This window comes from Typha angustifolia, chromosome 15 (genome assembly GCF_048772165.1).
Source record: "Typha angustifolia cultivar Huaian chromosome 15, ASM4877216v1, whole genome shotgun sequence".
Classification (NCBI taxonomy): domain Eukaryota; kingdom Viridiplantae; phylum Streptophyta; class Magnoliopsida; order Poales; family Typhaceae; genus Typha; species Typha angustifolia.
This window is the reverse complement of record NC_133253.1, coordinates 10,043,658-10,056,044: the sequence shown is the minus strand read 5'-3', so window position 1 is coordinate 10,056,044 and position 12,387 is coordinate 10,043,658. Positions and strand designations below refer to the sequence as shown.

Genomic DNA, 12,387 nt, shown 5'->3' with positions numbered 1-12,387 from the left:
ACTCAAGAAGTGAACTTAACTCAAATAAATAAAGATTTTATATTTGTAAACAACAAATGGGTATAGTTTAAATTTCTGAATCTTACTCTAATATCAGTAAAATCAAAAGCTTAAAAGCGTAAATTATTAGAGAATGGTGATTTTTATCATTCAAATTCTATCAAAACAGATCAAAAATTTAACATTTGGTTAAATCCATGCAAAGAAAGTTTTAAGGAATAACTATTAAAACTGTGTTTTGGAAATATGTATACACGTGAATAAGCAATTTTAGAAGAGTATACATATCTACGATAAAAAAAATTCCCAATTACTAAATAGAAGGAAGTCTATAAAGTTTATTTGAATATATCAATCACCATGGAGCCTAGATTCGGTATCATGCAATATTTGGAAGGCACAAGCAACTAAATATCATGATAGGAAGGGAAATTTTGAGTACACAAACTGAGGCTAACTCAGTTCCAGGAACCGTCGAGCCATCGGGTGTTTTGCTTCAGATAGATTGGAGGGGTCAAGAACTTCCACCACCTCGCCGCCAACCAAGAGACAGACTACATCAGCAATGCGTTGGATTTGCTTTACACTGTGGGATACCATCAATGCTGTCAATCCTCGACTCTTCTTCAACCTCACAAGAACCTCTTCTATGTTCTGCGTCGATATTGGATCCAAAGCACTTGTGGGCTCATCTAGCAGAAGAACCTGGAAGAACATAAATGCAGTTCTATCTTGTTAGATATATATTTATCAGCTATTATAATGTTCACTACTTCACTTTATTTATATGTTTTGTCCTGACAAAATCATCACTGCTGTGTTAATATGAATCATATAAATCACATTAGGATAGAAGATGGGGATAACATTTATACATAGAAGTCCCTGATACCACATGGATTAAAAAATAAATAAAAATCTAGCTTTCATATTAACTTAGGTGACAAATTTATCTAAAAGTTTAAGCTATTAGGTAACGGATCAATGTGTCCATGCATGAATACATAGACATAAAAGAAGAGAGAGAGACCTCAGGCTCATTTGCAAGGGTGCGAGCCAAGGCAACACGTTGTGCCTGACCCACGGATAGCTGCGATGCCGGTTTGGAAGTGAGAGAGGGATCCAAGTCTGCTAAGCTCAGTAGCTTTTGTACCTCGGATTCTGGTAGCTTCTTTCCTCTGAGTTGAGGGCCAAATCTTATGTTGTCTGCTACTGTACCTGATCCAAGCAAATAAGAAGGTTAACTTAACAAGAAGGATCAGCTTATCATAATCTCGCTAGTTACTATTGATTAATTAAGAAGTTCATTGCTATATAGCTCCCAAAATGTTCATGTCACCTAACATGCATTATCTGTGCTGAATTGTTTAAGATTATTGTACTTTAAGCAAGTCATGGACTCAAATGAAGCCATAATTCCCATAGTAGTTTCCTTTTCTTTGAACATAGATTAAAAGTTAAATAGGACATCTACACTAGACTTACATAAGTGGGTGTTCTGTAAAAATGACAAATAACACTGACATTACTTGAAGTCAAGACTTCATACTTTAATACTTATTAAGAAGTTAAAATAGTTGTATTTGTTGACTATAGTCCATAGTACCACTAATCTTCAATGAAGTTTGCAATCTATTCTAGGGATATCATTTCACACCACAAATTTCTTATTTTATCGTACATGGATATAAGTCTGTAACTTTTAACCTTTCTACAATTACTCTCTTCAAATTTAAGTTATTGAGAGTAATTCTTAAGGCAAAATAAATTATCAGAATTAACTATAATAATATTAGAAAATACTTTAAAAGGATTAATTATGTAAAAATTACAAAGAACAGGGATCGATCAATCGTATCCAATGGTTCAAGCTTGATTCAAAATCAAGATGGATTGAATTTTGATTCAAATTATTGGAGAACCTTTTGCATCTACTTTGGTCTTATTTTTTCCCTAAATCTTTTAGGGTTTTTCCACTACATGTGTCTTCTCCTTTTTCTCTTTCTCTGCTCCTTTGGTTGCTTCTCTCCCCTCCTAAGATGGATGTAGTTTACATTGTTGCTCATTTTCTAGTCCTTATCCTCACTACCTTATGATTAGCTTGCTGTGTTTTCTTCCCTTGGTCTTTGTGGCTGATGAGGAGCTAATCAAAAGTTTCGTAGAGCTGTTGATTCGAAACAAAATGGAAGTCTCCATCCCACTAAAGGGTGAACACAGGCTCAGTAATATGAACCCTGAGCTTTGCATGGGTAAACTAATTATTGACAAAATCAATAATGCCGACGGTCTCAAGAATGCCCTCATGAAAATGTGGAGCACAAAAGGCTCCATTGAGTTCGTTGAAGAAGGTAAAGACACCTTCCTCCTAGAATTTGAACTCTTGGTTGATAAATGGCAAGTTTGGTACGAAGTTCCATGTTCTTTTAGTAAGGACTTATTCGTGCAAGGATTAGTGCGGGTCGCTAGTCTCCTCCCTATTAGATACTTTGTTGGATGGCAGCATTTACGAAGTGCATGTTAAGGGTTTAGGGTTTAGGGTAGGGCACGAAATCAATGCATGGAAAGAGTAGCTCTTGAGGTGAAGATGTTAAGAGAGTAGCTAACCATCCAAGAGCAGCCTTGTTAGACATGCTTAAGCATAGAATCTCTAATTTGAATGCACCCTCAAGCTCTCTAGAGAGTGTGGCATGTTGGCCTCCATCGTTGGAAAGGGGACCTCTAATGAACTCATCTAACTACATCCTACCTTAGAGGAGGAAGACGAATATAGTCTCTTTGTCCTCATCCTCGTTCGAACGAGTCCAATCAACCTTAGCTATGCTATTGACCCCACAGGAGAATAGAAATGCTATAGCCACTAAAGCCATCCAGCAAGACTGTAGCCAATCCCTCAACAGATCCATGTCTCCTCTAAATTCACATCCCCAGATTTTCAACTATAGCTCTTTAATTAAAAGGAAAGTTTTGCCTACAGCAAACCACTCTGTCAAGAGATACTCTCCTAATCCGATTGAAAGTAAAAACGAAAAGGTTAACCTCAATCACAAATTCTCTAAAACATAAGCAAAGGCGATGAATATAGTGTCACTACTGATACCAAATCAATGAACATCCTTGCTTAGAATTTGTGAGAAATGGGGGAGGGGGAGAGCCAATGCTATCATTGAGACGTCACAATTTTGATTAGCATGAGGGGGTCAAACTGAATAATGAACAATGAGCGTGGAGAACTTGCAGTCCCAAGCTTTTAGTGGGATGAACTAGAATGCTTTAACTTTAACATGTAGAGGATTATTCACCAACGAAGCATAGGCACCCACCAAGACTAAGATACCATCGTGCCCCCGAGTGATACAACTTTGTGAATGGAAAAGGCAAAAGCACCATCCATATTGATAAGGATGATCCTCGGTGTTAGGGCACACCAAGAGCACCCTTGACACGACCATAAGGAAATTGCAGAACGACGACCAATGTGCTTGACCACCTCCTCAGCAAGGACAATAGTTTTAAACTAAGTTGGTTTAGTAGTGGTTAGCTTTTGTGGGAAGATCCTCTAGTTATAGCTTTTTCAACGATGCCACATGTCGTAGGCAATGAAACTCTTAATTAGGACCTAGGTATCCTTGGAGAGGCATCCCCTTCTTTAATCTAAATAGCTCCAATTAGTATAGTGTGTGAAGTTGAACCCTAGGTGTTGTTCCAAAAGGTCCCAAAACCCTCCTACCGGAGGACACCCAAGGAGGAGGTGCTCCACATAATCTCCTCTTAGCTTATCGGGCAAGTGGCTAAGGATAACAGAGACAACACATGGAGTCTAGCATTAGTAGAGAGTTGAAGCCGATAAGCCTACCACAAGAATATTTTAATATTAGAAGTAATCGGTAGCCCTACAATGCTACCCACCCCTCCCAGGCTAACCTAGGAACCAACTTAGACTTAGATAGAAAATAAGCGATCGAGGAGACAAAGACAATTCCCACTGGACTAGGGTGCTAGATGCAAATTTTCCTATTGGCACCAGTTGGAAGGGGAATATTACAAATGATATCATCTAAGACAGGCCCAAAATAATAAATAATAGGCATCTTATTCCAACCAAACTAGAACAATAATGAGCAAACTATCTTAGTCTAAAAATTGGTGTGAACGTTAACAAAAGTAGGAAAGAAAGCCAAGGGGGTAGTGAAAATCTAGGGGATGCCCATGATAGAGCTAGTAGCCCTATTACTAATGGGGCACCCATTACACGATCCAATGGCATGGAGATAGAGAGTTAAAAAGATGCTTAAAATTTATAGATTTGTTAGACTAGGCCCAAAGGGGCTGCTAAAAATTGCGAAAAGCATGCTTAAGAGTGCATGAGCTTGATCAAAGTCTTATTAGGTATGTTAAGAAGATCAAATGTATGAGGCCCAGCAAGGCCTACATGGCAATCCTAAAGACTACAGATATTTAGATCATCTATAGTGTATTGAAAAGCGGCCGCAGATTGCGGGTGGTCACCCCACGCTAAGACGATCTAACAATTTAATATATAAAAAATAAAACATAATTATATATGATAATATATATATATATAATTTATAAAATTTTAATATTGTAATTCACAATCATAAAAATAATAGATTATATTCAATTTATAATTCACAAATATATATACAGATCTCTTTAACATCTTAGCGATAAACTACCATGATCTAAAATTAAATGCATTAAATCCAATGTTAACATGAGCCAGACTTTCTTTCCCACACAGCCCCTCTTTCCCACCACTCTCTCTTTCTCACATGGCTATCTTTTTCCCAACTCTTTTCCACGTGCTCTCTCTTTTCCAACATTAAAGCACAGAGAAAGACAAAAAAAAAGTGGGTGGTTTTCGATGTTAGAGAGAAAGAAAAGAAAAAGAAAAAAAAGAAGAGGAGATGAAGCAATTAGCAATAGCTTCAACAAAATCATTGTCTGATTGCCACTATCGTCTGCTTGCCGCTGCCTTATTGCTGCTGTTGATCCATTTGTAGGATGATCATGAGATTATGTTGTGTAATAACCTAGATCTAACAGCTTTGGAAATAAAATCAATCAGAGATCTGGATAGAAAATCATGGTTAAAATAGTAGAGCAAGGTCAGAATGGGATAGAACGGTAAATATCTGATGTTGGGGCAGTCGTCGATGATAGTGGACAGCGGTAAAGTAGGGTGGCTATTAGTGAAGGAAGATAGCTAGGGTTTGAAAGATCGGATTGCTTATACAATAATGGTCTACTTCTAAATAGATAAAGGCTATCTAACAGTTACGATAAAAATAAAGACGAAAATAATAATTTGACTAAACTTAGATTAATTTAATGATCGATTCAATGATGATTATCAACACATACCCACTCCCATTTATAGGAGTAAAAATCTTAGCGAATCTGATCCATATATGGATTATCTGATTTATTTAAAATTTAAATAATAAGATAAAGCTAACTAACTAATTTTTGACTCGACTCAACTTAACCGACTCACCTAAACTAACCCACATGGTAAATTTGTAAAAATCCACTACGCTTCTGACACCTTATCCTCAATGTGACTAGTACGCGAGCTAGATCTTCTAGCTAATATCATGCTCATGGGCCCACGGGTCTACTTGTAAGTTTGGCTCAATTAGTTGATGCGGGTCCACCAGGTTATTCCACCGGTTGTCCTTGGGCTCTAAGTCATGCGCACGGTTTCCTAATTGGTTCATGCAAGTTGATTGAACCGGATTGCAAAAATTTAGCACACCTCGAGATACGTGTACTTCATCACCTTCATGCACTTGTCCGAGCCTTAACCTTAGGGATGAAATTAGTTTTCGGCCTAGGGGTGTCTCTAACAACCCAAAAAAAAAAAAAAAAATATTTTTGCATGGGCACGACGTGGCCGGCCACAGTGTGACCGGCCTCGTGCCCATGCAGTGGGGCTGCGTCGGGGAGGTGCCACGCACCCCCCCCCCCTCTCGCGTCGCCGCAGCCAACCGGCTGCGGCCATCTGGCAGCGGCGGGCCCCAGCGCCGCCGCAGCCACCGCTAACCTCCCACCGCCTTCCCTCTCTCTCTTTAAATCTCTCTCTCTCTCTCTCTCTCTCTCTCTCTCTGGATGCTCTCTCTCTATCTCTCTCTCTCTCTCTCTCGCCGAGGCCGGTCGTCACCGTCGCCACCTCCTCGAGCGCCGGTGAGCTCCTCTCTCTCTCTCTCTCCCTCTCTCTCTCCTCTCTCTCTCTCTCTTTCTTGCCCGAGGGTGGGCTCGTCGGAGCCGAGCCACCGGCGAGAGGCCGGCCGCTGGCTGGCCAGCAGCGGCCGGTGCCCTCCCCGCCGGCCCGGGTCCGCAACCTCCTCCCTCACCTCCTCTCTTTCTTCTCTTCCTCTTCTCTTCTTCTTCTTCTTCTTCTTCTTTCTTCTTTCTTTCTTTCTTTCTTTCTTTCTTTTTCTCCTTCTTCCTCAGCTCCTCTTTTCTCTTTCTGCACAGTGTTGGGCTCGGCCCAGCACTGTAGCAGACAGTGCTGGGCCGAGCCCAGCACTGATGGCAGTTGTAATTAAATTATTAATTAATTAGTTTATTTATGTTATTTATTTAAGTATTTTGCTTCTTAATTAATGCAAATAGATTATTTAGACATTAACTATTTTAATAATATTATATATCCTTCAATGTAATTTTATTAATGATAATTTTTATAATTAATGATTAATTAGGCATAAATATAGGTAATACTTATATTTATTTATTTACTTACTTATATGTATATTAGATTAATAGATAAATTTGTAAATTATAATTATTAGATTTATATTCTAATATTCTTATGATATACATTTTTTAAGTAATTCTATTAATTTATTATACATTATTATTTTGTAACAAAGAAGATAATGGCTACATAGTCCCTAATTAATCAAGATATAATTTAATTATAATTAGGTTTTTATCTATATTTATATTTTATTTATAATAAAAATCTAGCCAATTATAAAAATAAGTAGAAATTCTAAAATCTAATAAATCATCATATTTTACTCGAACGGATTATAATGGGATAAACAACTAACTTTATGTTACTTAAACATTTTCAGACGATCCCGAACCCCTTATTTGAGACCCCGTGGACCTTGCTAGCGATGAGTGTCACTCGGTTACCTGACGGACGTGAGAGATGCGTGGTTTGTATCTTCTGATCAGACGGTGAGTAGTCTTATCCCCTAAATCCCTTTCTCAAATTAGGTTATATTATATATTATGTACATGCATGTTTTGGCCTCCAGCATGATTATGACTTTATCTAGAGATGATTACCGTCGAGCATATTTTTATCATGCATGTAATTAGGCTGATCTTTGATATAAGTATGATAATGATAAATAAGGATGGTTGGAGATGATTATACTGTTATGGTTTTATGTCGAGATGATTTCTAGTATGAGTGTGCATGTGATAGACTAGCAAAAGTATGCATGTGTTAGATACATGGTTGGAGACTACATTGCAGCATTTTTCTCTTGATTCTTGTTCCACCTAAATTCCTATTATGCATTGACTCGTTATTGTACTGGATATATGCATATGATCTGTTATTTAAAAAGAAAGCATGAAATATGATTGATAGGATAGTTGATAGAAAGCGTGGGGATACCCGAGTAGGCGCCAGGGTTAGGGGTGCCTGGATTGATGATTATGGTCGCTGATATGCAATATCTCGTGGCCCATGTCCGAGGTCAGTTGAGTCTGTGCGCACAGACAATCGGACACATGCCGTTCGCCAGGGCATATGTGGCGAGTTATCCTCACGAGGTTTCTATCAACTATGTGGGGTGCCCGGTCTGGATGGATGTTGATACCCTTAGCGGATGGCAGGGTATAGTTATATTTGAGATACTCCTTGCGGATGGCAGAGTATGCTCGGAGCCTTTGGGCATGATGTTGAGACCGGGTACCGGGTGTTGACTGTGCACAGTGGTCTAGTATGATGATATTATACCGAGATGTCGGTGATGATCGTGATGTTGAGAAATGCATATGATTTCATTATCATTCGGTTACCTGATTATCGAGTGGTCAATATGCATCATATATGGTTGCATTTGATATCATAGCATAGTCATGATCGGCATGCATCATGTGTCATATTTGAGAGAGAGTTATGATGATAGATGACATGGAGATTTGTTTACTCATGGTCGAGAATTATATACTTTTATCAGTTATGACGTGTTATCTACTTTTCATTTATATATTATTGAGGATACATTCATATACTCATTCATGACATGATACTCTTTCTGATTCATATTATACAGTACATGATTTACTCTCTGTTTGGCATCACTGATTCGGGGTAAGGTCTATTCACTGAGCCTTTTGCTCATGACTCTCTTTATTTCTTTTCTAACCCCCTTAGATATGTGGTACGTGATAGCGACTTGAGAAGATATTTTAGAGCGATGATGAGGTGAGCTATAGATACGAGATGGTATAGATGATAGTTTATATAGAAATCGAGTTGTACCAATATTTGATATTTGTACTCTTTTGTATTAGACAATGATTTGTATAATACAGGTCGAATCATAGTGTACCCTTGTATTAGTTATTTTAGTTGTATCTTGATGGTTTGTTGTGGCCTGTGTGGGTCCTGCCAGATTATGTAGCGGTCTAGTGTATATTATTGTGGACTTTGATATTCATATGTTAACAGGTTTATTTGGTTAAGAGTATGATTTATTTGGTGATGGATTATGTGATCATGGATATGTTAGCAGGTGTTATTTGATGATGTCATGAACGTATGTGCACAGGAGTGTATCTGTGCGTGACGGGCCCCGCCCGACCTGTCGCGTGCGCCGCGCGTGCCGTGTGGGCGCGTGTGCGTGCACGTGCCTGTGCCGGGCAGGGGCGTTACAGTGTCGTTGTGACCTACATGGGCACTGGTGACAGTTGCGCAAGGTTGTGGGTTGCCAGGAGTCAACCTCCAAGTGGTCTTTACAGCGGCGAGCGATAGTGGAAGCCCATCATCAAGCTTAGGCTCGGGTTAAAGCAACAGTGGTTGTAGCGCCTCATTGGTGGGTCCCTTGGCCCCTAGTGGCAACGGTTGGTGGCTATAGCCTCACTATAGTGGAGCCTACGTGTTGGAGAGATCGGTGAAAGCCAACTCAACGTTGCTTCTCTCAAGCAGTTTCATCACAAGTGTGGCCATTGATTTCGGCCATGCAATGGTCGCTGGTAGTTGTAGTGGCCACCATGGTCTTGCAGTCAGCTAGTGGGAGCCGACCGTGGCCTTCGGTGGTCACTGGAATGTTGGACCCGTGTCCAGTTGCTGTGGTTTTACTACAACAAGGAGGGTCGTGGATGGCGTTCTTTCGGCCTTCTGTTGTGACTATTGCCGGCTTGGCTCACGTGTAGGGACTAAGAGTTTCTAAATGGCCATCGATGGAAAGCTAGGTATTTTGGCCCTAAGCTCCACCGCAGATTAGGAAGACGACATTGGGGTAATCGTGGCTGGCTGCTCCGGTATTGCTGTGGCGGTATTCTAGGTCTGTAGTGGACTGCGGGGGGGGCCTTCACTGTAGTTGGAAGAGGGGTTGAGGCTGCAATTTCGCCCGATTAGTTCCCTCTCTTAATAATCGATTCACTAATGATTATCAAACACATCTCCACTCTTATTTATAGGAGTAAAAATCATAGTGAATTAGATCCATATACGGATTATTTAATTTATTAAAAATTTAAAATAATAAAATAAAGCTAACTAACTAACTTGAGTTAACATGACTCGACTCAATCGACTCACTAACCTAACCCATGTGGTCAAATCGTAACATTGCTACCCGTTGGTTATACTCACTTGCCACCGTCGACTTCTCGTTGCTGCTTAGAGATAATCGAGAGAGGAAGACGATCGAGGCCACTCGGCCAGCTACACAACTTGGTGGCTCGCCAAGTTCGCCCAGGCAGTCTAGCTGCAATTGCCAAGTTCGTCCAAGCAGTCTGGCCGCGACTACCATTTCTATTGGCGAGATGATCGATGTGCTACGCCGCCATGGCCGGCTTTCAATACACTGATCACTTAGCTTGAGAGGAAGCCTATGTATATCCCACTTAATCAAGATCTACCCACCTCTTCGAAGCTACAAGTATTGTAGTTATGAAGTAAATATTACAAAAAAAATTAGAAAATCAAGCCAGCTCGACACTTGGGCTAGCTTAGCTCAAGCTCACATTAGCTAGCTTGGCTAAAGTATTTTTCTTATATGTAGGATTTCAATGGTTAAAGCCCTCACCACTACATTTATTTAAATGGCTTCATTTTTTATGTTGTTGCCTTTGTATTTACTTTCCCTCAGTCTCATGTATCGAAAAGTTAATGAAAGAGAGTACTTTTTATAGTTGAATTATACTTCAAAGTTTTTAAATTCAATAATTGATTTGGTAAAATTTTAGATGTGACTTTAAAAATAAGCTGTATTTGAGCCAAGCTTGAGCTCATATTAGTTGGCATGTCTTGAACTAAGCTAAGCTCAAACTAGAGCCATATCAAAAAAACTAAAGAAATAGAGTACTATTTATAGTTGAGCTCTCCCCTAAAATTATTAAATTCACCGATTGATTTGGTTATTTTCTAGATGTGATTTTGAAAATTAGTTGTATTCGAGCCAAGTACGAGCCCCATATTAGTCGGCTCATCTCCTAAAGAAAGACAGTACGCTTTATAGTTGAAGTATTTCCCCACGTGATGAATTCATTAAATAATTCAGTTACCTTGTAGACGTGAATTTGAAAATGTGCTATATTGGAACTCGAGCTCGAGTTTGAGTCCACATTAGCCCGCTTGTCTCAAACTAGACCTGAGCCTGAACTAGAGTTTTCTAATTTCGAGCTGATCTAAGCTCGGTTGCTCCTTTTCACCCCTGAGCTTACGACCACGGCGGACGCCATGTCTTTGGATGTCAGGTGGTGACAAGCAACAAAAGCGCACTACCAAAGGGCATGCACGCATGGCTTCGTGTAGACGATGGAAAAGAACGGCTATGAAACGATCACTCATGGTGATTCACTACCCTTCCGAGAAGTCTGTGTTTCTTTTTATTTTTCTTTTTTCTTAAAAGTAGTAAAGCTGGGTTCCTCTTCAACAGTTAATCTACACTCTAACGGGAGAAAATCGCAGACACGCATAGCCTACGCAGTCAGACGACTACCAACTGTTGTTTCCTTGTCTGCATGCGTCAGTATGACACGGCAACATCATCATACACGTCAAGACATCTAGAAATCCATTTATATGCCCATATTCTCTCCCACATGCTCCAATTATTCAAACCCCTTTAAACGTGAAAGGCGACCCACCACTTCTCAAACTATTTCTTTAATTACGAAATTAAATAAAGTTGAGAAAAATCTCTTATCAATGAAGTGGATTTCTTGCAATAAGACTAGAATTCAGGTGGTGATATGCAAAAAGACCCAAGAAGAAAATTCACGGCACCTACCTTCAAACATCGCCGGGAGCTGGAAGAGCATGCCGACCTTGCGGCGGAGTGCGAGGACATCGAGGCGGCAGATGTCGTCGCCTTCGAGGAAGACCGTCTCCGGCGCCGGCTCCCAGAGCCGGTTCAGCGCCCGGAGCAGCGTCGATTTGCCGCTTCCGCTCGGCCCGATCACTCCCATGATTACCCCTTCCGGCACATCCAGACACACCTTGTTCAGTATCTCCTCCCCCGTCGCCTCCGAAAGCTTCGTTAGATTGTGCACCCGGATCTTTGCCTTCTTCCCTGCCCCGCTGGCGGCGCCATCGACATCTACTAGGAGATGCTCTCTCACTTCATCTATTGATCAGGTAAATGGAGAGCATCCAATTAGCTAGCTAGAGATTAGCGATGGAGAGATTGGTTTGAGAATTAGTACGTACCTGCAGAAGAACCCATTTAATTGGGGATTGTGAATTTGTTTTCCTTATGATGCAGAGAGAGAGAGAGAGAGAGAGAGAGAGGGAGGGAGAGAGAGATTCGTGTAGGTTGAGGTCAATCGATCTTTTAGGACTAGGTATGCTAATGGGAGGAGGAAATGGACGACCCTACAACGGAATATAGTTGGAAAAGAGATGACGAGGAGAAAGAAAAATAGTTAGTTAGAAATAATCTTCTCTAATTTTTCCAAAATCCACTTCTAACAAAAAAGAAAAGAAAAGAAGGCAATTTTGTTTTTCTAATTAGTTAGTTAACTTCTTAATATTTTTTTCAACAAATTTTTTTTTAACGAAGGAGGCTTAGTACATTTACAATTAGATAATTTAGGGTTGTGTATATGTCTACTTTTTATTTATTCTTATAGGGTAAATGTGACAGCGAGTCAAAATATACTTTTATT

At 39.9% G+C, this 12,387-nt stretch overlaps 1 protein-coding gene across 1 annotated transcript; it reads right to left on the bottom strand.

Annotated features, from left to right (window-relative positions):
* Positions 1–318: 318 nt before the first annotated feature.
* Positions 319–12,094, bottom strand: LOC140778245 (protein STAR1). Its single transcript, XM_073122865.1, has 4 exons — positions 11,930–12,094; positions 11,511–11,846; positions 1,031–1,218; positions 319–705 (listed from the first exon to the last, which is right to left on the bottom strand). The coding sequence occupies exons 1-4, from the start codon at positions 11,943–11,945 to the stop codon at positions 454–456; spliced, it is 792 nt and encodes a 263-aa protein (XP_072978966.1). The 5' UTR covers positions 11,946–12,094; the 3' UTR covers positions 319–453.
* Positions 12,095–12,387: the final 293 nt, after the last annotated feature.